Here is a 25905-nt window from a genome sequence, read left to right as displayed (position 1 = left end):
CGTCCTGCCAGGGAGCAGGAAGGGGTCCTTGCTCTCAGGGTCCCGCCCAGCTCATGGCTCCACCGGGAGGCCCCTCACACTCCGTCCTCCGGGGCTGGACAAATGTCGGCCCAGGCACGGCCCCGGGCCTCTCCACCAGTCGTCACTTCCCAGCCAGGACCCCAAGCTCCCAGTTGCCAGCCTTGCGGGCTCAGTGTCTCTGTCCTGGTCCTCAGTCCACCTCCCCTCTTCCCTGGAGGCGCGGTCGCCCAGATCCGGACATTTCTAGCCCTCTTGCTACCTTCGGTCCTACGAGACCGCCTGCCTTCCTCAGGACCTTTAAAGTCTTCCGCAGAGGCCCTCCCCCTGAGGGCGGCACCGCGACGGGCGTGTGCCCGGGCTGCAGCGTGAGGTCTGCCGCTAGATGGCGCAGCTCCATCCGGGCCTGTCCCGGCAGCTTGGCGCTCAGACCACTGCAGTCTGGCCAGCCGCGCGGTGCTCAGCCCACCTCCCCTCCAGGTGTCGCGGGCGCGGGGGTCCCGCTCCGGACCTGCCTCGGAGACTTCCAGCCCTCTTCCAGGCCCGATGCAAGACCACCACCTCCTCCCTGAAGCCGTCGGATCCTGCCTCAGGAACACACACACGCACATGCACACACACACACACACACACACACACACACACGCATGCACACACACCAGCCTGCCCCACGTTAAACGCGGACTGAAGGCGGTCCTGCCCCAAGGACCCCCAGCCGCTTCCTGCGCTCCAGCTCCTCCCGGGGCAGGGGCGGGGACAGAGCTGCCAGACCTCCCCCGACGGCCCCCACTGCCTCTGCAAAAGGTCACCGCAGCCGAGCCAGCACTCTGTCACTAAAGAGTGCCCGGTGCTGACGACAAAGCCTCCTCTGAGGGCGGGGTGGGCATGGACCGCAGGGCCGGCCCCTCACGGGTGGGGGAAGTCAGAGGCCGGCCGAGGGTCTGGTGCTTTGAAGGCGCTGGGCTGTGATGTTCCTGTTTGGGTCCGTCCTGTGCCCCTCAGCAGACGGGGGAGGGCGCACCTGCTCACCAGCGTCAGCTCCCTTCCCTGCCCTTGACGACTCACACGGCCCTTTGCCCCTTTGCCTCTGTTGGTGCTATTTATTGAAGCGCGTCGTACATGAGAGTACACGAATCATAAACATGCAGGTTGGTGCACACCGCATCCAAATACAGCCGGGAATGCAGCACCCAATCAATCAAACACCGACTGCACCAGACCCTCCGGGGTGTCCTCCCGGCCCCGACTATCGGTTAACTTTGCCTGTTTTGGAACCTGATACGCGTGGACTCCGGACCCTTCCTCACTCAGCACTGAGGCACCCTCGCGGACGCACGCAGCGGTCGTTAACGCGCAGGTCGCGTGGGCGTTTGGGTGGCCCCCGTCTGTCACAGACACTGCTGCTGGGTAACACACGGGTGGGACCGCATGGTCAGAGGCACACCTTCAGCTTCGGTAGATTCCGCCAAACCGTTTTACACCCTGGTGGACCCGTTTGCCTGTTTCTGGCCGTGCACGAGTCCCCCACCCGCCACATAGAGGAGGGTGGAAGGGCCTCGCCTGGGCTCCACAGGAACCAGGGCGCCCCACGTCCTGGTGGAGAACCCCAAAGGGAGCAAAGGGTCCCAGGGCAGGACCATGAGGCAGAGCCACGGTGGGGGCAGTGCTGGCATCGCTGCCCTGAACCCTGGTGTCTCTGTCACGTGAGTCCCAGGACTCCCTGGCCGCCGGGCGAGCAGTATCCTGCCTCTAGCTTACATGTCATCACGGCTCCATAAATGAGGCCTTTGAGATTGCTGCGCCTCCCCAGACCCAGCGCCCCCAGCCTGAGACTTCAAAGGCCAGGAGAACTGGGCGGCCTTTGCCATGAGACCACAGCCCTCTTCCTGGGGAGGCCTCGAGACTCCCTGTCTGGTTCTCACCCCGAGGGAGGGGGACAGCAGGTACAGCTGAGCTGCGATTGGTCACAGTCCTGGGAAACGGCCACGTGAAACCACAGCTAACCCTGCAGCCAGTCCTACCCACTCGACCTCCAGTGCCCCCGGAAGAAAGCAAGCGAGGACTGGCCAGAGACAGGTGGGGGGGGACGGCCACCTCCTCAGAGGACATACCACATGAGACCACGTGCCGACCACTCATGAGGCTGTGAGAGCAGGAACTGTCTCAGTGCTGGGTCCCCAGCACCAGAACAGGGTCAGGCCCGCAGCACACGAAGGCTCACCATGTGAGGGAGCTCGTGGGAGCTGGAGCCTGAGGAGCTTCTGCCTGCAGAGCCCAGGGGCGCCCCTGTCTAGCCACAGCCACACCGGGTAGGCCTGCCTTCATGGGGGTCCCCCGATGGGGGTCCCCTGACAGCAGCCATGGGGAGTGCAGCCAGCGCCCCTGCCCCCTCCCCTCACCACGTAGAGATCTCAGGAAGACCTAGCCCAGAGCTGGGTCACAGGGTCTGGGTTCCAGGGTTGTCTAGTTTCCTTTAACGCAGGGAAAGGAGGGGCTTTTGTGCCCACCCTTTGGTGCCCATGCTGAAGACCTGAGGTGGGGTGTGACTTGATGGGAAAGAGCACAACCCATCAGCAATGCACGAGCAGCACAAGGTCTGAGTGGTCAGCTGAGCCTTTACAGCAGGTGCCTAGATGTGAGGGCCTTGGCTGTCTTCTCACCCCCATTAGACGGAGCAGCACGACAGAGCACTGGGTGGGCACCAGGCCTGGGGGGTGAGCAGTTTCATCACCTCCTGGGCCCAGCCTTTGCTTCACTATCCCCAGGACACTGGCTCTTCATTTTAAAGTTGGATTCCTGGTTGCAAGATGGCTGCCATAGCACCACACATCACAGCCTCACCTAAATGTATTTAAGGTTGGAAGAGGTAGGGCGCCAAGATCTCCTTGCTTGCCTGTCATTTTCAGAGATCAATCCCCTTCCCAGAAGACCCCCAGCAGACTGTCTTACTTGCTGAAGTTCATCACAGGCCACCCTGGTGGGGACCATGTGGTTCTAGGGCAGGCTCGGTCTCCGAGCTGGCTGTGGATGGTGGGAGGGGTAACCACGTCTGCAGGGCCCTGTCCTTGCCATGGGTGTTCAAGGCACAGAGGCGCCCCCGACTCGGGAACAGCTGGAAGGATGACCTCACAGGCCTCTGCAGTAGGTGACCCCACATCACGATCAGGATGCCACAGACTTCCTGGAAGATGGGCCGACGGACCAGGACTTGGGTGCATGTTGGAGATGGCTGGGTCACACTTCCTGCCACACTGACCGGCCTGGGGCCCCAAACGCACCCTGGAGCACACTGGCAGCCTCTGTGGGTGGAGGTCAGGGCTGGGAGGGTGCCCAGTGTACAGGGTAGCACGTGGGGCTCACAACCTTGGTGGCCTGGGTCATTCCAGAACCAAACAGGATCCTTCGTCACAGGCAGCCCGTGTGGTTCTGAGCTGTCACTCAAGAGCACCAGGTCCCACCCCTTCACCCTCCCCAGCCTGCGGTCCGTTCACCCGTGGATCAAGTGCCCCCCAGTCTCTGCCACGTACACCCCCCAGAGCTGCCAAGACGAGCGTTCTTTCCAAAACACACCTCTCGGCCTCCCCACCGACGGCGCTCACTGAAGCGAGCATGGATTCTGGCTCTGCGATGCCCCGGGCCAGCAGCGCAGCGGCGGGGAGGTCCTGCCCAGGGTTGGGGCTCTGCCGTGAGTGGCCGCAGGGCACGCTCCGGGGGAGCCTTGGGGGGTGTGAGGATCTGGGGGCGCCGACCGCAGCGCCGGGAAGGAAGAGCTCACGCCGGGCAGAGCGCAACCCGTTCGCGTTTATAGAACAGCAGAGGCAGGTGGACAACACAGCAGCACTTCTAGGTCGGGGACCTGGCCGATCCGACCAGCACACAATCAGGAACATAACTGCACAGCGCTGGGGCCCCGCCCGTGCCTCAGTCCCACTCGTCGCCCTCGAGGTGGTCCTCGCGCGGCACCTCCAAGTCGTGGAAGTGGAAGTTGGCCATCATGTCCCGCAAGGCCAGCATCAGCCTGTTCAAGCCCTGGTCAAGGTGTGGACCCCCGGCCCCTCCGTCCTCTGGCCGCTCCCCCTGCGGCAAAGAGACTCGTCTGAGCCGCGCCTGCCAGGACGAGCCCCCGCCCAGCCCCCCGCCCCGGGACCCGACACCCGGTCTCAGGCTGGCGGCCCCCACGTGCTGGGCTCCACGTACCTCCACGGTGTAGTTCGGCAACAAGGAGCGGAAGAAGAGGGCAATGGTGTTTCCATGGCTGACGGGGCTGAGCCTGGAAGGGGAGTCAGGACGGTCAGAAAGGCCCTGGCGGGGCCACGTGGGCGGCCCCCGCGGCGGCTGGGGAGAGAGGGGGCGGGGGCGGCAGGGGGATGGCTCAGGCCCGAGGTGCAGGGGGTCCAGCATGGGGCTGGCCTTCGGAACGTGGCCAGTTGAGTGGAGAGTGGGGCCGCTGCAGCCAAGCCCCACTCGCTCTTGAGAAAAGCTGTTTCAAAGTGTCCTTCGCTCAGAGTTGAGGAGTGGAGAGAAGATTCTAGGGCATGCGTCGGGGGGGGGCCCTCCTGGACTTTCCGGGCGCCTGGAGCCAGCACAGCACCCAGCCATCCTCAGTGTGACCACGCCCAGCACGTCAGCTTGGTGTTGAAGCCACAGACACTGATCATTAATAATTTTCATCTTAACCTGTTGAGAATTTAACTGGAGACTATATTTCCCCGTGAATGTGCACTCTTAACTTTTATAATTCAGCAGAGAATAAAAAGGACTTCATTCTACAAAGTACGTCCGCCTGAAGCCTGGAAACGAGAAAGTCTGTCTGTGACTCTCCCAGGTCGGTGACTCTGTGACCACGGGCTCTACGTGAAGTAAAGCAATTACTTAACGTAAAGCTTTAAAGGCCGGAAGGAAAGGGGGAAGAAAGCATTCGTATGAGCCGATTCTGAAGGCAGCCTGCAGACTCGGCACCGCGGTGCCCGCCCCTGCTCTCCTGGCTGGGCCTCGGGGCCTTCTGCGTCCCGGCCTGACTGCCAGACACTCGTCCCTGGCGGGGCCTCCGCACAGGCTGAGGCTCCTGCCGGACACCAGCCGCCTTTCGCATGTCAGGCTCACCCGCTGTCTCCTCGCAGGTTCTTACTGCCGTTCTGATTTTACATGTGTGGCCGGATTCCACAACTGCTTCCTGCCCTATCTCCACCACTTGCTCCCGAACCTGACAGAGGAACGGCCTTAGCTGGACAAATAAGTGAAAACGCATGGCCTGCAACAGCTGATCCGTGACCCCAGATCACCGTATTCTCTGAGGGCTGGACTCTGAGGCAGCAAGACCCCCCCGAGCCCCAGCACTGACCTCGGAGCCGTGTGGGCAAAGGAGCAGGGCAGGAAGTACCTCTCCGGTCTGACGTAGGAGTAGATGGTGTCCAAGGGAGGCAAAGGGTCATAGCCCAGCACAGACTGCGTGCTCACATCCTTCAGAAAGGCAGAGGGCAGAGGGGCGACTTTCAGCCGATTCCACTCTGCACGAGGCCTTTCTGCTGGGAGTGGGGACGGTCTGATGGAACGGCCCTTGTTTGCGAGGCTGCGTTCCCCGTACTAAAAGCCTGGGCGAGGGGGAGAAGGGCCCCTCCTCCAGCAGGACGCTCATCCGGCCCGCTCAGAGGACTGGGATGAGCCCAGGGACCGGCGCGGGTGTGGGAACCACAGGACCTCCGCTCACACGTGCTGTGACCGCCCTGCAAAATGTCAGGGCCTCACTCCCAGGTTGCCAGCTACCGGCCTCGGGGCTCCGAGTCACCAGGTCACCGCTCTGAGCCCCATAAGGTCACGGAAAGCTGCAGGCTCAGCTCTGCCTCTCAGAACGCGAGTGTCTGTGAGGGGAAGGGCCTCTGCCCGTGACCCCAACCCGGGGGCAGAGCTGCCGGCAGGAAGAAGCCCGAGTCCAGCCTGCTCCCTTACCGGAGGTAGGGCGGCAATGGCTTCCTTGATCTCCGACAGGACCACGTGGCGGTGGATGTTTCTGGGTGCACGCTGGTACAGCACCTTGCGCCTAGGGCCCAGGGAGACGAGGGGCAGTGGTGGAGGCGGCCACAGCCCTGCGCCGCCCGCAAGATGGGCCTGGTCCTGAGAGCAGTGCCCACACTCCGGCCCCAGGCTCACCTGTTCTCACACGCCTCCACGGCAGGGTCCCCGGCGTCCACCGCCTGCAGAACCTCGTGCACGTTCTCCTCCAGCCAGCTCATGGTGGCCGGCTCCTTCCAGAGGAAGTGGGACCTCCCGAGGTACAGGCTTACCAGCTGGCTCAGGGCAGGGGGCTGGCTGTGGGCAGTGGGGCCTGTGAGACCCCCACGGGCCCAGGCTCCACGCGCCCGCCGGTGCCTGTGGGCATCCAGGGCGTGCTGGCGACCTGGAGGGGAAAGAGGCTGCCCAGAGGGGGCTGCCGACAAGGGAAAGGGACCCCGAGGCAGGGCACACAGGCATTTGCTTCTGTGCAGCGTCCTTACTAAGAACAAGTTCCTCGATCAAAATCTAAACACGAGGAGAACGCAAACACCCGTGCGCACAGACACCGGAGAGCCCGCCCCGGTCTCCTGACCGGGCTTGAGGTGGCTGGCTCCCAAGTCCCACATGTTTCTTCACGTTTTACGAGAAATTTTAAAAGGCAGCAGGTGCCAGTACAGGCGTCTGAACCACACTCACGGCTGCAAGGACGTTACAGCCCCAGTGCCCCCGCTGTGTCCAACAGGCCAGGCTGATGCCCACATGGCCAGGGCCCCAGAGCCCCTGCAGGGAGGACAGTCCCGCCACCCAGGCCCGCCCCCTGCCCAGGGCGCCCACCAGTCTGTACCTTATCTCGGCGTCAGGTCCGAAGAAGCGGTGTGCGGCCACAGTGGCGTCGGGGCGCACGCTGCAGTACTCGAGCAGAGGCATGAGCACTGCGGGGGAAGCAGGACCGTCACGCCCGCAAGGCCAGGGCTGAGGGGCAGGGGAGGCCGCTCTCCCACACCAGCCCAGGGGCCCCTGCCGCCACGGAGGGCTGTCCGTCCCGCTGCCCTGCGGCCCCACCTGCACCCGAGGGGACTCACGCAGGAGCCCTGAGCACGTGCACTGGATGCTCTCATCATAGAGAACCCCTGCCCCAACGCTCTCCCAGGGATGGGCTCCACTAAAAGCCACGGGCCTGACAGGGAGCTTCCTGGATGATGGAGGTAGACTCTGGGTTGGCGAGCAGGCCCTGCTGGCGGCCACAGCCCCCCGTGCAGGGCCTTAACACCCCGTCAGGGGCCTCGTCGGGAAGGGCCAACACGGCTCAGAGCCGGCCACGCAGCCCCTGTGTGGATGGAGCCCAGCTGAGATGATAGGGAGGGGCTGGCTGAGGACGCTGTCTGCCGGGAGCCCCGAGCGACCAGGCGTCACCCCGGCTGCCCACAGGGAGGCTCACCGCCAGGGATGGAGCCCGAGGGCCCAAGCTGCACGGCCCAGCCCCTGCGGAGCTGCACGCGGTCCTGACCCCAGCCCCACCAGGGCCTGAGAGGGCAGTGGGCTCCTCTCTCAGGTCACAGACCCTTTGAGAATGTCGCCCAGCACAGGGGCCGTGAGCCCTCTTCCCGTCCACACACCCACAACTTTAGGGGCCCATGTTAACCAGCAGGTCACCCGAAAGGACCCAGGACGAACCTAACTCTGAGCTCCTCACCCCAGTGAGAACTGGGACTCGAGGACGAGGACAGACACCCACTTTGCTGACTTGGCCCCTCCTGGCCCCGTTTCCTCTCACACCCAGCCCACCACCAGAGAAAATGCGTCTACTTCAGGTGGTAAGTTTTACTTGAACTGTTAATATCTAAGGACACCCTAAAACCTCCAGGTGCTCTGACAGCAAAGTTAGCGCCTGAAGGCCCCGCTGGAACATGCATCTTCCCAAGAGCTTGGGACAAGCGCTGGGACCCATCCGTGCCCGCGGGGGGCTGCGGGGACACACCCACCTCCAGGGAACATGATGAGCGCCTGCTGGATCAAGAGAGAGGCCTTCTCCCTCGCAGAGCTCAGCTCCTGGTCGGGGAGGTCTGCCTGCTGACTCAGCAGGAAATACGCCAGCGGCACAGAGAAGGCGAAATTTGGGAGCTGGGACAGGTTCCGATGAGCCTACAAGGGGTTTGGGCGTTTCAAGGTGGTGCAGACGAGAAAGGCAGAGCTCACGGGCGCCTGGATGTCCCTGGGTGAGCTGTGCCCCTTCTCCGTGCACAGAAGGCAAATAAAAGGACCTGGGGGTGTGCGGTCAGACCCAGGCCAGGTGGGCGGGAAGAGTGGACGCCCACCTTCCAACGGCTCAGCGTCAGGCAGGGGCCGGGGTCCTCTGGGGGGTGGCGCCGGCCCACCTCCACGTCTGCTCTCGCCTCCCTCCCCACGCCTACATCGCAGATGCACACGACACGATGCTCTGTCACGTGACAGCACGGTCTCTGGAGACTTCTGTAACCTCCGCCCAAACCCCCCCCACCCGCCCCCCAGACGTCCTGCTGCAGCCCCACCGTGGGCGGCGCCCAGCAGCTGCATTTCTGTGAACTCCAGGAACCTGTGTGAACTAGACCCCGCACTGGGGAATCCTCGCCCAACCAGGCCACATGATCCAGAATTCAAAATAATTTACGTAGCTGTCTTTCAACTACACACCAACACGTGCTGTGAAGAAATTCAAGCACAGAATAAATAAAAGGCTGTCACCTCCTTGCCCCGCCCCCCGCTAGACGTGTCCCCGAGACGGTGCCACCCAACGGGAGCACAGCGCCAGCCTTCATCTTACAGCAGCCAGATTAAGAAGAAAACCGGTGAAATGCACATTCCTACATCATCTATAACCCGCGTATCTAAAACAGCACCACCAGGATGCGAAATGCAGGTTATGAACGAGACAGCCGATGGCCTGCCTCCTGCCCGTCTCAGACCTCACGCGCACCAACGCGTCCAGGGGTCGAGCCGCGATGGCCTCCCCCACCTCACGGCTCCCTCTGCACGCTTGCGCTCACGTGCAAGCAGGCGGCAAGGCAGGCCCCCTGGGGTCTGCCCAGGACCCTCCCCTGGCGTCCCAGCCCTGCCTGGAGCCCCGGACCCTCCCCTGGCGTCCCTGCTCCGCCTGGAGCCCCGGACCCTCTCCGTGGAGTCCCAGCCCCGCCTGGAGCCCCGGACCCTCCCCTGGCGTCCCTGCTCCACCTGGAGCACCGGACCCTCCCCGTGGAGTCCCAGCCCTGCCTGGAGCCCCCGACCCTCCCCTGGCGTCCCTGCTCTGCCTGGAGCCCTGGACCCTCCCCTGGCGTCCCTGCTCCACCTGGAGCCCTGGACCCTCCCCGTGGAGTCCCAGCCCCGCCTGGAGCCCCGGCCCCTCCCCTGGCGTCCCTGCCCGGCCTGGTGTGTGCTCACACCCACCTCCCACTCCTGGAAGAGGCGGATCAGGTACTCGTAGCTCCGTGCCCTTAAGGCCAGGTGGTCGAGCAGCAGCAGCATGCACAGGGGGTCCTCGTCCGGCTCAAGGCTTCCGGAGGCAGCACGGCGAGCAGAGGGAGACAAAACCCACAGTGGGCCGGCGCGGACGCCCACAGGCCGTGGCCCGGGAGGGAGGGGAGCGGGCGGCAGCCCTACCTGAGGATGAGCTTGCAGTACTCCAGCGCCGTGCGTGGGCAGCCCCGCTTCTCCAGGAAGCTCATCTGCTTGTAGAGGGCCAGGTAGAAGCTCCTAGACCCAAGACAGTTCCTCGTGAATGAGAGCACGGCAGGCAGCAGAGCACGTCGCCTGGCGCCTCGTCCGGCACTGCGTCCACCCTCTGCCCGCAGGCTTCGCCGGCATTTCCCGTGTGGCCTAATCAGCGTGAACGTTCGCCAGGGTCCTGTCTGCAGAGAAGGTGACTCTGCTTGTTGTTTGCGGTCACATGTGTGTGCACGGACAAAAAACCAAGCCTATTTGTTCGTGGAGATCTGCATCTTCTTGGGCATTTTTTAAAAAAACTATCCTTTAAGGGAAGAGAGTTAGAATCTGCTGCCGTGTCGACCGTCTAGATCTACCCTGGTGGGCCGCCGCTTTGATCAGCGGCTCCTGCCCTGTTAATGCCTGGGAGTGCTAGTATTTTATAGCATCGCAAAGAACTAAGAATTTCATTGGAGAGACAAAGCTCACACAACTAGAAGCAAGAGAGAGAATTCGGACCCCACACGCCCTGCAGACAATCTGTGCAGTGGGGGTCACTGTGCCCTGGGGCCCACGACAGCCCCCAAGCCGGAGAACACATCCTACAAGGGACACGACCCAGGACGGCCGGAGACCACGGGGGGTGGGGGGGTGGGGGCGCCCGGAGTGGAGAGCGTGCCCAGGCCCGCAAGGCCCTGAGGAGCAGGCGGTGGGTGAGAGGCTAGAGGCTGAGGTCAGCAGTGAGGCCGCGGCATCCGCTCAGGCCTGCGCTGCTGAGAACGGGGGCTTCGGGGCAAGAGAGTCTGCAGGAAGAGGGTCCCACGGGCGTGCGTGACAGGAACACGGTGGGGTTGCGTTCACGCTGCTGCCCGCAAGGCGTTCCCGAGGATCCCAAACGCGTGGGCTGCGGACTGAGTCCAAACACGCAGGGAAACACGACTACAGGTCCCATGGCGGTGAGGTGGCTGGCGAGGCTCCCTCCTAACGTGGACAAATTTAAACCCCAGGCCAGCCTGATCCGTCCACCCTCAGGTCCAGCCCTCCTGCATTTAAGCTTTAAACACAGCACGAAGCCCTGGGACCCCAGCGGGACCCCTCGTGGACAGTCCCGTGGCACCTGCCCCCCGTGCGCCCACCCTAGCACCCACGTCACCTGTGACGCCTACGACACACTCGCGAGGGAAGATGGTGTGCGCCTATGAACGCTGGGTGGCCGGCTCACCTGTTCTCGGGCCTGCGGTAGTCCAGCCGGCAGGTCCCGCTGGTGAGGCTGAACAAGGGGTGGAAGGCACACTCCATGCTGTACAGCGCGCGCTCTGCAGGCGACAGACACGGGGCGGCTGTCAGCCTCTGCGCGGTGGCTGCAAACCCGTCCTCTGTGGCTCCTGAGGAAAGCTCCAGAAGGGAGGTGGCCACGAGACTAGGAGTTGGAAGGTGACGGGCGAGGACGTGCCCACGGGGATCACGTCAATCACAGAGGTGTGACCTGGCCACGCCCGCTCCGGCCGGAGGAACCACATGCCTCCCCTGAAGCCCACGCACCCCCAGGGGCTGATCTTCAGGAGCCGAGGGTGGAAACAGGCCACGAGACGTGGACCATACATCCTCACAAAAGGAATGACGTCCTGACACACGGCTCACACAGGTGAACACTGAGAACATCACGGTAAATGACAGAAGCCAGATGGAGACGTGTGTCGTGATTCCATTTACAGGAAAGTCCGGAGACAGAGGGCGGACCGGCGGTTGCCAGGGGCTAGGGGAGGCGGGTTTCTTTCGCACATGGTGGAAGTGACCCAGAAGCAACACGGATGAGGCTGTACGAGTCTGCATATACTAAAAACCAAGGAACTGTAGGCTCTAAAGGGGCGAATTTCACGGCAGATGAATTTTATCTCAATAAAGCTGTTACTTAAAGAACATCCTGGCAAACCCACCACATCCCCAACAGCTGAGGTGGGGCCGCCCGCTAGGCCTTACCCACGAGGTCCCGCGCCATCTCCTGGTCCTCCTGGAAGCGGCAGGCGTCGCTGAGTTGCAGGAGCGAGTCCACGTGATAGGGGCTGGTCTGCAGCAGGACCTGTGAGGCAGGAGGAAGCTGATGGGACGAGGCCCAGGAAGGCCCCGGCCCCACCTCCGGCAGCTCGGCTCGCGCCGCGCCTCCACGACCCCACAGGGTGCCCGCGCACCACCATGTTGTTGGGCTCCATGGACTCCACGGCGGCCAGGAACCTGTGCTGCGTCTGCTGGTACTCTTCACTGTGCTCAAAGGCGAAGGCTGAGCGGCCTTTCCTAGACTCTAGCAGCCGCATCGACAGACCTGGGGTGGTGGGGTGCCTGCGTCAGGATGCCCAGGGCGGGCTGCCCGCAGCTTGGGCCGCACCAGCAACACGCGCCTCCACACCCTTCCTGCGGAGACGTGCCTCCCCCCAGGAGCGTGGGCGGAGCAGCGGCACCCCAGGACAACAGGGAGGGGACACGCACAGCCCGCCCCCCCCAATCCGGTCAGCCCCAGACACTGTCTGCTTAGAGCCATGATGCAGGCGGGCGTGGGACAGGGCGCAGGGGCCACTGCCAGGCCTCGAGACGACAGGGACTGCTAAGCCACGACGTCCTCTCTCTGCTTCTTGCGCTGACTCTGGGTGGACGAGGTCCAGGGTCTTCTCAGGAGCCTGACAACTTCATCTCCCTTCGTCACCTTCAGGAGACCGGTCAGGGTCCCGGACGCCCCTGGCGACACCCTCCTAAAGGCCCAATCGAGGGCAGCCCTACAGGACCCCATGGCAATGAGCCCCTCTCTCTGCCTGTGCTCAGGGGCCGCTGCTGGGAACATGGGAGTGAAGGAGAAGGAGGGTGAGATGCCCACTAGGGCCATGGCTTCCCGTGTCCTCGCTGAGCACAGGGGGTCTCGCAGGGCATCCCAGGCCCCGGGGCCCCCTGATCCTGGATGCCACACAGCCAAGCCCCCCCGGCAGGGCATGACCCTGCACCCAAACCTTTCTGCACTGCTGCTGGTTTTCTTTAAATTACTAACTTAAATTATTAAACGAATGTTAATTTTCTTTAAATTATTAATTATTAAATCACTCTCCAGTTTGCAACAACATATAAAATATCACCGTTCACAAACGAACTTGATTGCTTCCTATGGCGTAGGAGCCACAGCACAAAGGAAGAAGGTGGAGCAACGCGGATTGCACATGGCCAGAAAAACACACGGCGGGTGGGGTCTGTGCCCAGACAGGGGGCTCCCCCCAGCCCCACGCAGGGCCCTCGGCCGCACACACGCACGCTGGCTCTGCACACGCAGAGGCGTGGCCCTGCAGCCCCGCGCCCTCACCTGGTTTGGTGTACCGGGGCCAGGCGCTCCTAGGGGTGGTCAGCCACGTACACTTGGGGTACACGCGCTGTCTCTGCCGCGGCCTGAGGAGAAACGGTACGGCTTTACCTCCGTGCTGCCGGACCCTTGCGGGCAAGGGCAGGACAAGGACAGAACGCAAACCGCCTTGACAACGGCCGTCACCCTGCCGGACGAGACGGCAGACTGCGATCCGATCAACCAAACCACCACGGAAGAGGGAAGAAAAACAGGAAACCCGTAGTCCAGCAAAACGTTAGGAAAGGGAGAAAAGAAACAGAAGGTGAGAACCTAACATGAAGACGACAAGGTGAGAGCGAGCCGGCGGTGACCCGCGGACACAAATGAGCTGCCTTCCCATGGACAACGCGGCTGCGCGGGGCAGAGGGCCCTTCTCATCTGCCCTCTCAGGAGGCCCCACCCCGACAAGCAACGGAGATGGGGCATCAGCAGCAAACACCCACACACTTGTGGAAGAAAGCCAGCCAGACACAGGAGCACGAGCGGGCAGCGGGGCCGGCCCAGCTCCCTCCCCCAGGCTCGGTGCCGCGGCTCTCTCATTCGGGGGTCTCTGCTGCAGGTGCGAGCCCCTCCCCACAGCCGTGGTCACACCAAGGGCTTTCTGCTCTATCACTGATGCTTTATTTCTTGAGCTGAGTAGTGGCCAAGTGGACCCATGTATATTACACTGTATATCTTTTTTGATAGTATGAACTATTTCATTAAGAAAAAAATTGAGTAAAAATCTGGATTGTGTTAGGAATGGCATGAAATAAAAGTAAAAAACTGCAGGAGAAAAAACAACTCTTCAAGAAAACCATGGTCAAAATCTGAAGGAAACTAAAATGTGGGATGATTCTGGGTAATTGGTAATTGTGAAAAAAAGGAGAATTAACTGGATGCTCAGAACTGTCCTGTCTGGAATCCCAGGGATGGTCCAGCCCTGCAGTGAGCCGTCCATGCAGAAGAGGCTGCCACTGGGAGGTGGGGCACCAACGGGGGAGCAGACACCAGCGGCAGAGGAGGTCCAGATGGGAGGACCCGGCAGAGAGCAGCACACACGGCACCTGGAGATCCCGAGGGGACGAGGAGGGACCACGGCTTCTCAAGGTAGCCCATGCACAGGACTTCATTGTTTAAGGAAGGAAACGTGATAAATAACAACTATAGTAACACTGCGAAAAACAGTAAGTGCAGTTACGATGAACTAACTACTAGTAATAAGTGTAATACGCACAGAAGTAAGACCAGGCGAACATGTATAGACAGACCAGGCAGACGCAAAGGAAGCGAGGGCGGGTTGGGGTGGGAGGTCCAGCCCAGGGCAATACAGGTAAAAAAGGGGAACATTTTGAGTTCAAGTGTTTTTCATTAATATTCCAAAAAAGAAGACAAAGTCAGAGACCCTTCTGTCCTGAGTAACTTTACACCAAAAATAAAAGCAAATTATACCGCAAATGCAATGAGAAATACAAGGAAAGTGTGAGCGAATGACATGAAAAAATTCCTCAACCTCCCTCAAAATCAAACGAATAGAAGTCAGGGGCTTCCCTGGCGGCCCAGCGGTTAAGACACTGCACTTCCACCGCAGGGGGCATGGGTTCAACCCCTGGCTGGGGAACCAAGATCCCTCATGCCACCCGGCACGGCCAAAACAAAACAACAACAGAAGTCAGAAACGTGGAGACTATACAACAGTGTAAAACAACTACACCCCAATTCAAAAAAGACCAAAAACACAAACACACGGAGACTGTTCTTCGTCTTCACATCATGACAGACTTGAAAGCCTCCTACACCTGCCAAGGATCCGAGGAGGAAGCAGCACGCAGACGGGGGGCAGCGGGTGACACCCCTCCCGGGCACCCTCGCGCCAAGTGCCAGCAGGCACTGCAGCCAAGTGCACCCCGACACCTGTGCCCGGGGCGCCTGCTCCCCCCATGCTGCTGGCGCTGCTGCTGCTGGCACAGTAGTGCAGGGTAAATGGTGCTCAGGACCCAGCCTGCAAACCAGGCGTGTGAGAGATAGAAGAACCCTACGGCCCCAGGAAGCAAGACATGTGCACGGGGCCCAGGACGCGCAGCAAACAGCCTTGAAGGGTCATCTGTGGGAGGCAAGGGCGACGGCTCGGAACTGCTTGAATAAGCAGCTCTTTTTCATAAGCCTCTGCCGAGGGAAAGCTCCCACAGTCGGGGCTGGGCCCTGCGAGGGAGCAGCCCAGGCAGAAGAGCCCCCTTCCCACGGGAGGTCTGGGATCCCCATGCCCCGGATGCTCCCGCGGCGCTGACTGCACGGCACCAGCCACCAGAACTCACGTTCACGAAGGTCAAACTTATCGCAAAACCCAAACCCCACATCGGTATTGCTCTCAACCGAAAAGCAAAAATGAATCTGGCTAAGATTTCAAGGCCAGAAGCTCAAACTTCAGAATCTTTGTAAAACTAGGACTCGCGGGGGAGAGCAGGCGGTGCGTGATGGAGCCCGACACCCACAGACAAGGCCACGCGACTTCTCCTCGACTCCCCTTCGGGTCCCGTGGGCTTCCTTTCTCACTGTGGCTGTAAACACCCTCCCTTCCCTTCCCTCAGCTGAGAACACAGCAGTGTTGGTCTTACCTCTGCTCCCCCAGGACGGCTCGGGCACCAAAATACCTTTTCAGTTCCGTGTCTGGATTCAAGTGTCTAGAGAATTGAAAATTTTACAGAGAAAAATGAAATTGAGTGTGTTAACAACGCTCCTGAGAATGTCAGAAAGTCACATAAGGACCCAGCATGGAGAGCGGCTCTCCAGCAGGCCTGATTTCTCTGCAACCACACGGCCCGTGGCCGAGACCGGCCACCACTCGCCAGGCCGAGTCAGAGCAGCGTGAGCCCGGGCACGAGATCGAGGGGTCTTCACTGCCTTAGGAAGGAAGGTGGCTGATTTTGAATGCTGGCAACAGTCTGCGGTAGGGACAGGGTTTCATTAAGCACCTACAGGAACAGGGGGTGGAAAATTCACCCCCGAATGGCAGCTTTAATGCAGCTCAAGAAAGAACGTTCCCAGACACGCAGAGCTAGAGAAAGGTCCTGGAAGGTCAGGGCTGCCCCGTCCCCTCCCCTCTGTCCCCGAAGACGAGCGCTCCTCACTCGGCGAAGCCACACCTGTGCTCCACGTACAGGACATGCTTCTTGGCACTCAGTGGGGGCGGGCCTGGGCGGCTGGAGCCGCTGGCATCCTCAATCCTCTCCAGGATGCGGTCGATGTCCTCCAGCCCATTCTCCTGCAAGTCCCCAAATGACATGTTCACTACCACACTGACTTGCTGACTTTATAAGTAACCATCAATAGCAAGAGTTACTCTTACAAAGAACAAGTATTATATTGTGTTTCCTTCCTGAAAGACAGTCCAATCTGAACACCCTGTACTGCACGTACATTTAGAAAAAAGAAGAGATGCTTCGTAAGAGGAACAGTCAGAATCACAGACCAGGAAGGGACTCTGCCAACGGAAGAGCATCATTTCAGACGTTTGCTAGAAAATGGAAAGCACGGAGATGGGCTCTAACCCTCAAGGATCGAAGGGAACAAATTTGGTAATTTCCCCTGACCTCTGAATTAGTCAAATAAAATATCAAGAAAAAACGAAATGTTTTCAACACCACCTCAAGAAACATTCCGAAAAGAACACAGAGAGCAAATCCACCAGCCACACATACCGAGCTTTCTCCTGCAGCGTTTTTCTTATTTTTCTGTTTCCTTTTCTTCTTGCGGAGTTTGCCACTTGTATTAGACTGACAAAAGAAGCTCATTTCGGTCAATGGAAAGACACAATGACATCTTAAATCCAAGAACTAGAGCAGCCAGCTGCAGAGGGACAGCCAGCTGCAGGAAGACAGAGCAACGGGCCCACCGCCCTGCCGTCCACCTTCTGAATGTCCTATGAACACATCCACTTCTCTCCAGCAGCTGACACCTCCCACTGGTCTCCCTGACTCTGGCTGGCCCCCACCTTTCTGAGGTCTCCCTGACCACTCACGGGGTCTGGACCCTCCGCCCACCTGCCCTCCGCTCTCACCCGTCACCGTGTCAACCACTCTCTGCCACACTCAGCCGGCCTGGAGCCCAGGGCTCCGCACCGCAGGCCGCCACACCTGCAGTCCCCCCACCTCAAGACCGCTCGTGCCTTCCCCCGGCCACCACCTTCCATCAGTGTGAAGGTCCTCGAGGAAGCCCCCCGGCACCCCAAGGCCAGTCGAGGGCCCAGCTGCACCAGAGGTCCCTGGGGGGCACAGACTGGCTCGCAGTGAGCACTTGCTGGGTGAGTGACAAAGAGCCTCCTACAGGGACCCCCTTCCTCACCGTGCTGCTCAGGTGCCACACCCAACCCTGACCTGGCCTATGTGTCTCTTCAAGGGCACCCACCAAGGGCCCTGGTCCACCCGGCCCGAGCTGCAGACACACAGTCGCAAAGAACACACCCGACCTGGGCAGAAGGGCACTCTCCCAAAACAGAGGGGGCAGGCCTCGTGCCAGGGAGACGTGTCTAGGGGACCCGGACTGTGGCCCCTCGCCAGCCGCCACCAGTCTTGAGGACTCCAAGCCAATCTGATAAGGGCTCCCAAGGAAGTCTGGGGGCAGCCGGGCAATTCACAAAATGGCCCTCAGAGAATGCCAACGGGGTGTGTAGGGGGAGCTGCACCTGCTCTGGGGGAACCGCCGCGTCCGTCACGTCGCCATCCTTCTTGGACTCTGAGTGTCCACGCTGGGCCCTCCTTTTGTTCCCCGATGCTGCGGCGTCAATGAGCAGACAGTCGGTCCTGTCCCCGTTCACCCCGGGCACCTCCTCGAGGTCCTCGATGTTTATCTGGAAACACAGACGGGCGAGCAAGGGCATTACGGGTGCGTCCTAGTCACAAATGAAAAGGTGACTCTCAGATGCACGCGTGTTGCAGGGAAAGGTGGGCGGGCACCTTCCAGGTCGCTGAGGTTGTAGAGGGAGGACCACAGATGTCCAGTAGCCCAGTGGCCACGACGCTCCCCTCTCAGCAGCGCGGGGCCAGGGCCACTTCAGTCATGGTCCCAGAGAACGCTGGGGCGCTGTGTGGCTACGGGATCTGTCCTCAGGGTGACATGATGAGGAATCCCACACGGGACAACTTCTCCCCCTACCAAGCACCACCCCAGAGTAAACACACACGCTCAGCTAATGCCTCACTCTTCCCTCCTCCCACCTGGACTCCGGCCAGCTGTTCTACACCAGCAGACAGGACCAGTGCCTGGGGGAAGACAAGGCCCAGGAGGTACTCAGTAACAAGAATGGTAACGCATCCATCAGGGGAGCCTTAGACAGTGGTGAACAGGGATGAACCACGCTCGTGTGCACACGCAGGCCTCAGGAACACGATGCAGAAAGGAAGGTCCCAGGAGACTCACACCCTCGCTCTGGAGGAGACGGGGCAGGGACAAGTCACGGGACAAGTTCTGGCCCTTCTGCTAGTAAATGAATCAGCAAACAAAGGAGGCGACACGCAGTACCAACACCACGCTTCACGGGCCAGATCAGAGGGATGCAACCTGGTTCACCGAGGTCCAAAAATAAATTTTAAAAACTACACAAAAGATTCAGAACATCCGAAAAATATAAAGCTAAAAAAATAAAAATAAAATCCACTCTAAACCCCAGAACCCTGAGATGATTTCCAAACAAAACTGGGGGGCTTCCCTAGTGGCGCAGTGGTTGCGAGTCCGCCTGCCAATGCAGGGGACACGGGTTCGTGCCCCGGTCCGGGAAGATCCCACATGCCGCGGAGCGGCTGGGCCCGTGAGCCATGGCCGCTGAGCCTGCGCGTCCGGAGCCTGTGCTCCGCAACAGGAGAGGCCACAACAGTGAGAGGCCCGCATACCGCAAAACAAACAAACAAACAAAAAACTGGGGCGAAGTCCTCAGCGACTGGCCACTGCCTGTCCCCGCGGGGCCCGGGGCTCTGACCTTAGTCTCAAGGGAAGGGACGCATGCACGTCTGTGCTCCCTGGTTTCGCATCTTCACCAGCGGAGGTTCCCACGCGGCAAGGATGAAGCTCAGGGCTGTGTGACGCCTGCTTGTCTAGCAAATTCACAGATCTTTTTCTGTAACGACAGCACCACGCAGACCGCGATGGGGACAGCACCGTGAGGCCAGGCCCCGCCGTGGACCTCGGTGCGAAGGGAGGAGCTGCAGTGAGGGCCCCGCGGACGGTTCTTCTCCACAGCAGGGGTCCCGGAGGAACAGCCCCACGCTTTGTCCAGCATTCAGCACTGGTGACGCCTCCCAGGGAAGCCCGGGACTGCTTTACTTTTATTAAGTCATGCTCACATCCTTAAAAAAAAAAAATTCTCATTTTTGAGCCCCCTGTGGAAGCTTGAGGTGTTTCCAGAAATTCCAGTTTATAAGGAGCTCCACGCCAAGGTCAACTTCAACGGACAGCAAAACTCTGACTCTTGCACGCAGGACCCTGCAGAGCTTTGGCAAGAGCTCTGGGAAGAAGCACGATTCGCTGCCACCCACGCTGCTACCCAAGCTGTCCAGCGTCCTGACGTCGATCTGACTTGCAATCCAGGAGCTGCCATGGTCATCAGTTTTGAGGTCCCAACGGGTCCCTATTTCCAGAGGGTCGTGTCTGCTGCCTGTGTGCTCTCTGGAATCCCCAGGACAAGGCACCATGAACCCTTCGGTGAGGACGGGGGAGGGGCTGGATCTCTGTTGGGGGGTAGGAAGCTTTTTCTTTAAAAAACAAAACCAAACCGTGGTACAACTGACATCTCTTGAAATGAATGTACAGGGCAAGTTTTGGCAGAGCTGTGTAACCTATACTCTTATCAAGAGACAAAACTCTCCTGTTATGCCAGAAATACAGGCCTCATTCCACCCCCAGCTAAGCCTCCTGCAGATGCTGGCGAACCCTAGGGTTTTCACCACTGTGACTTTGCCTGTCCCAGGACGCCGTGCCCGCACGGTCAGTGTCTTCTGAGTGCACGGCTTCTGAGGCTTGTCCCGCTCTTGTATTAGGCGTTAGCTCCTGGTTCCTGGTGACCCGTATTCCTTTGCATGGATTCTACCACATAAAGTTTATCCACTGGGAGTCTTTTGTTTCCGTTTTGGGGTTACTGTGGATTAAGCTGCTGTGAAGATTTGTGAAGTCTTCTGGGTAAGTGTTCACAAGTGGTTGCTGGGGTGTGAGGCGTCAGGTTTATGCTGAATTGCCAGGCCTGTTTCCAACGGTCGGACAATTTCATCCCCCGCCAAGGCTGCTGGCCCCAGCAGCCTTGAGCTGCTCTCATTTTGGCCATACTGGTGGGTGCACAGGGGTACTGTATTACGATTTTTTTATAATTTTTTAAAATAAATTTATTTATTTATCATTTTGGCCCCGTACACCTTAGTATCGAGCCCAAGACTCCGAGCAGGCTTCCGGAACTCCTTCTCTCCAGCACCCTCCCCCTTAACTCCAGCCACTTCTACAGACCCCACATCTGACCTGCTCCCTGGCTCAGCATGAGCTCCACGATCTGCTGGGCCAGCCTCCCTGTGCTCATCTCTGGAGAGTGTCTCCAGTCAGAAAGCCGGCACAGGGGGCTAGGGGACCTCGGACCTGCAGTGCTTGTGGTCTAATGTCTGCAAACAGTTCACTCATGCATTTTGCTAGTTTGATAGTTATTCAGGGCAAGAAGGCGGCTCGAGTACCAGTTATTCTGCCACGGCTAGAAGCTGAAGTCTTACTTTTGTTTCCATTCATCCACTGCTTGGTTTACTGAGAGATTGTTTTTGGCTCTGTAAAAATAAGCCTTTCGGGGACTTCCCTGGCGGCCCAGTGGTTATGACGCGGCACTTTCACTGCTGGGACCGGGTTTGATCTCTGGTCGGGGAACTAAGATCCCACAAGTCACACGGTGCGGCCGAAAAAGACAAAACAAAACAAAAAACATCTTTCGTTTTAGGGCCCCTAAGAGTGCTACTGGAAAAAAAAAGTTATTTTTCCTATTAAAAGAGGGAAAACATTAAAACTTTACATTACTGAGGAAGTTCTTCTCTGGCGTGCAGTCGGGGATGACAAAGCCTCATCTTTCTACCACCTTTCAGTAGGTAGAAACTGGCACAGATGAAGCCCCCTCTGCTAAAGCTTTTCTCACAGACTTGAGGACAAAAGAAGTGATGTGACGTGAAGCTAACCTGAAGAATCTTAGAACATTATTGTAATCCACGACCAAATGTGCCCTTGAGCAGTGAAAAAATCTACAGGGGTTCCAATACCACCTGTTACCAAATGCGTTTGTGAATGTGAACCCAGGGTCTGGCTGCTGCTGCCAGCAGAACCGGGCATCAAACATGAAGATGACCCATGTCCGCGAGTCGACGGTCACCAAACAACGTCCAGTTCTTATTCCAGTCAAACAAGAGCAACCTCATCAATGACGCTTTTACTTCGGAACAAGTTTGCTTTTATTTAATTACACAATTTAGATTTCTTCCAATCTAGATTTATTTCAGAGACTGGCCACTATATTGTACATGAAAACAGAGAGACATAAACATGTAATCTTCAGAAAAGAACAATCTTCCTCGCTAAAACTTTTCAATGATATAGAATAAATCCTGATAGTTTTTCTTTTCTTTTCTTTTTTTTTTTTTGCAGTATGCGGGCCTCTCACTGTTATGGCCTCTCCCGTTGCAGAGCACAGGCTCTGAACGCGCAGACTCAGCGGCCATGGCTCACGGGCCCAGCCGCTCCGCGGCATGTGGGATCTTCCCGGACCGGGGCATGAACCCGTGTCCCCTGCATCGGCAGGCGGACTCTCAACCACTGCGCCACCAGGGAAGCCCAATCCTGATAGTTTTTAAAAGCTTATGTGGTTTTCTATCAGATTGTCAAAGTGGTCCCTGACCCCAAAACACTAATAAATTCTATTTTACAACACCATTTTTAACAGTTGCACAGTACGTTATGCTGCAAAACTCAAACTATACCCTTAAAACAGGTGCATTTATTACATATAAATTATATTTCAATAAAACCGATTTTCAAAAACCAGTCTGGATGAGGTAGGAAAGATGATTTCTAATCTAAGGCCAAGGAAACTCACCCAAGAGCCAGCAAAGAGGACAGTCCCAGCCATTAAGTCACAGAAGGGTGTCTTCCCACTCCCCAGGGGGAGAGGGGTGTACCAGCCCCTAGAAATGCCTCTAATCCACTTAGGGTCACACGTTTCTATTGAAGTTCTTGGCTGTCAACACGATGTAATATCAACATTTGCTGAGTACTGTGCGCCTGGCATGGGCTAAGGGTTGTACACGTTAGTTCGCTGACTCTTCGTGACAACCCCATGAGGTAAGTAACATCATCCCCAGGAAACAGGGGAGCCGACGTGTATGCTAGGAACCCTGTCCAAGTTCTCACAGGTAAGAAGAGGCGGAGCCGGGATGCAAAGCCCGTGTGCAGACGCTCACTCACACTCTGTCCTCAGAGGAAACACTGACTCATGCCGCGACCTCTCCGCACACCTACGAGAACAGACACTGTTCCGGGGGTGGGGATACGCGAGGGAACAACAAAGTCTCTGTTCTCACACAGCTGATACTCTCCGGCAGTGGGGGCCAAGCAGCACGAGATAAAAAGAACACGTCGGTAACTTGTAGGGTTTGTTCTGTGATAACTTCCAGAGAAAAAGGAGAAAGATCAGAAGAACGGGGAGAGGGGCTGTAACTTTAAATCGGTGGGGAGGGTAAGCAAGACTCAGAAGGTGACATCTGAGCGAAGCCTGAGCGGGGGAAGCAACACAGGAACATGGGGTGTTCCGGGTAGAGGGGACAGTGGGGAGACCTGCGTTCCAGGCCTGTGGCTGGAGCAGAGCGGGCAAGATCAGGGAGACATGAGGCGGGCGATCCGGGCCCTGGGGGGCTGTGAGAAAGGAGGGCTGAGAGTAGATGTGGGCCTAACAGGATCCTTGTGGCTGCTGCACCCAGACAGGCTGCAGAGGCCAAGAGGACGAGCGGGACCGGGTCAGAAGTATCCAGGCAGAGGCAACGGCCACACCGCAGGTGCTACACCTGCAGCCGCCCACGACTTCACCAGGGTTTGCATGTGGTGTGTGAGAGAAAAAGGTCAGGGGTATATTCCAGGCTGCTGGCCTTGGCAAGAGGAAGAGTGGAGCTGCCCTCGACAGACAGGGAAGGCTGGAGGAGGCAGAGAGGGCAGTTAAAGTCTGGACACACTGAGCCTGAGACGTCTGCGAGACAGCTAAAGGAGATGATGTAAAGATGGCGTTTGAATCCACAGACTACGATGGAGGTCTGTGCAACACCAGGGTCCTGCCAGAGAGCAGAAGAGGATACGCACAGCACAGCACTCAGCAGGGGCAGCTGTTGGGTCCCTCTGACCTGACCGATACCACAGGGAGTCCAGAAAAGCACCTTTTCTCTCTATTCACACACAGAAGCACCTGCTTTTTTTTTTTTTTTCATCTATCCCCTCACCCTGGCCCACTGTCCATCTATCCTCCTTTCTTCTTCAGAAGGAACGCTAACTTTGCTTCAGAGACAAACACCTGGGCACGGTTAAGAGTACAATTTTAGGGACTTCCTCAGCGGCGCAGTGGTTAAGAACCCGCCTGCCAATGCAGGGGACACGGGTTTGAGCTCTGGTCTGGGAAGATCCCACGTGCCGCAGAGCAACTAAGCCCGTGCACCACAACTACTGAGCCTGTGCTCTAGAGCCCGTGAGCCACAGCTACTGAGCTTGTGTGCCACAACTACTGAAGCCCACGTGCCTAGAGCCCATGCTCCGCAATGAGAGAAGCCACCACGATGAGAAGCCCATGCACTGCAATGAAAAGTAGCCCCCGCTCGCTGCAACCAGAGAAAGACCGCACACAGCTACAAAGACCCAACGCAGCCAAAAATAAATATGTAAATAAATTTATTAAAAAAAAAAAAAGAGCCCAGAACCTGGATTTCACTGTGGGTGTCACTTACTACCTCATTTGTACAATGGGGACAACATGACCTTCCCAGACCATAAGACACATGACATCGCAGCAGGGCCTGGAACGTGTGAACGTTTTCCAAATGAGTTACCATTGTTTAAGACTGAGAAAAAAAGAAGACTAAACCTGGAGGATGTCAGAATAAGGAGAAAGTACACTTGACAGACGGTCAGGGAAAACAGCCAACTTCAGCACAAACCCATTTCAGCCTGTTAACAAGTGGGATGGAAAGAAGCCTTGAGGGTTTTGAAAGAAGTCAAAAAATGACTGGAGGGCTTCCCTGGTGGCGCAGTGGTTGAGAGTCCGCCTGCCGATGTGGGGGACGCGGGTTCGTGCCCCCGTCTGGGAAGATCCCACATGCCGCGGTGCGGCTGGGCCCGTGAGCCATGGCAGCTGAGCCTGCGCGTCCGGAGCCTGTGCTCCGCAACGGGAGAGGCCACAACAGTGAGAGGCCTGCGTACCGGAAAAAAAAAAAAAAAAAAGACTGGAAAACCTAGGGATAAATGATGTGATAGGAGCACTGGGGAAAAACCGCCCATGTGTGGAGAGCCGTGGAAGCTGGGTGGGGGCCCGTGAAGGTTACTTGTACTGCTCTATTTTTGCATGTGTTTGAAATTTTCCATAATAAAAAATTAAAAACAAAGAAATGGCAAGAAACAAGGGAGCGGGGAGGCTCTGAAGAGGTGGCGGGATAGTCTGGAGAATTTGAAGACGGACTTGGTCCCGCTTCCAGCAGAAACTACAGGGTGAGGCTGCCTCTTACCTTGGAGGAACGTGGACAATCTCTAAACCAAACTACCAGACTGGCAGCCCACACGCCCCAGTCTTAGGATGGGCCCCTAACCTGCCAACTTCCTGTGAAGTTGGGAGCGGTTGCCAGACTAACAGACCTTACAGACGGCGGCTGGTGTTCTCCACGATCTTCACACCTACTGGTACTCCTCCAATCACTCGGCAACCGCGGTCGCGCCCTAGTGTGCGCCGGGCGCACGGTGCTGGGGACACACGGTGCGCAAAGCAGACACGCTACCTGCCGCTCGGGGCGGTCAAGGGAGCGAGAACGAGCACGTGCAAAATTACAGACTGAGGCCAGCACTACGGAGACGGGGGTGTGGGGGGGGGTTGGCGTTATTTCTCTGTGCCAGACACCTGCTACGGGGACGCAGCGATGGGCAAGAGCGAGGCACCGAGTCCTGGGTTGTGAGGAGCAACCGAGATCGTTTGCGAAGGCCCTGCGACGGCACCGCGAGGGAGACACTTAACCCTGAAATGAGGGTTGGCGACCCCAGACCCTGGGAGCGAAGCCTCGCCCACTGAGCTGCGGCCCCGCCCACAGACGGCAGGCCCCGCCCACCCAGCTGCAGCCAGGACCCCACTTACCCCGCCCCCGGACGTATGGCCCCGCCCCCCACCGCAGCCCAAAGCCAACGTAGCCACGCCCCCGGCCTCAGGCCACCGCCCACTCCTTTCGCCCCGCCCCCCACTGCAGCCCAGACCCCAGTCGCCCCGCCCCGTGACGTCACGGACCCTCCTCGCATGCCGCCCCCACCCCGGGCCCTCACCCCGGGCCCCCACCCCGGGCAGCCCGACGCCTCACCAACTCGAACCGGTTGTTGACTCGGACGCCCTCCTTCCCTGGGCCCCGGGGGCGCCGGCCACCGGGCCCCCGCTTTGGGCCTTCTTCTTCCACATCATCGTCATCGTGGAGGACAAACTGCAGGGCGCCGGGCCCAAGGGGCTCCTGGCCGCGCTGTTCCCCCCTCAGCCTCCGGAGGGCCCGGCGCGACATAGGACCCAACAGCCGCTGACGTCTAGAGACTGGCAGAAGGAAGAGCGGAAAAGAGAGCGGACAGCGCGCCTGCGC

At 58.8% G+C, this 25905-nt stretch overlaps 1 protein-coding gene across 2 annotated transcripts; it reads right to left on the bottom strand.

Moving 5' to 3' along the window:
* Positions 1 to 3799: 3799 nt before the first annotated feature.
* On the bottom strand, positions 3800 to 25905 carry TCF25 (TCF25 ribosome quality control complex subunit). 2 transcript variants are annotated; one of them, XM_082676116.1, is made up of 18 exons: positions 25639 to 25904; positions 17724 to 17888; positions 16741 to 16815; positions 16186 to 16304; positions 15658 to 15723; positions 13025 to 13107; positions 11874 to 12004; positions 11665 to 11764; positions 10907 to 11000; positions 9643 to 9735; positions 9430 to 9535; positions 7992 to 8151; positions 6854 to 6941; positions 6166 to 6324; positions 5965 to 6055; positions 5399 to 5478; positions 4216 to 4288; positions 3800 to 4095 (listed from the first exon to the last, which is right to left on the bottom strand). In XM_082676116.1, the coding sequence occupies exons 1-18, from the start codon at positions 25828 to 25830 to the stop codon at positions 3940 to 3942; spliced, it is 2031 nt and encodes a 676-aa protein (XP_082532242.1). In that variant the 5' UTR covers positions 25831 to 25904; the 3' UTR covers positions 3800 to 3939. The 2 variants fall into 2 exon arrangements, with proteins under 2 accessions (XP_082532242.1, XP_082532243.1); XM_082676117.1 differs by having other exon boundaries at positions 3800 to 4288; positions 25639 to 25905.

This window comes from Grampus griseus (genome assembly GCF_964374135.1).
Source record: "Grampus griseus genome assembly, chromosome: 19".
Taxonomy (NCBI): Eukaryota; Metazoa; Chordata; class Mammalia; order Artiodactyla; family Delphinidae; genus Grampus; species Grampus griseus.
This window is presented reverse-complemented; position numbering and strand designations above follow the sequence as displayed.

Coding starts and splice junctions, on each gene's coding strand:
- TCF25 (XM_082676117.1), bottom strand. CDS start 25,830: ATGTCGCGCCGGGCCCTCCGGAGGCTGAGGGGGGAACAGCGCGGCCAG. Junction 15,724..16,185: donor GTCCTGTACGTGGAGCACAG/GTGTGGCTTCGC, acceptor TCAATTCTCTAG/ACACTTGAATCCAGACACGG. Junction 6,056..6,165: donor GTGGAGGCGTGTGAGAACAG/GTGAGCCTGGGG, acceptor CCTGGGCCCTAG/GCGCAAGGTGCTGTACCAGC.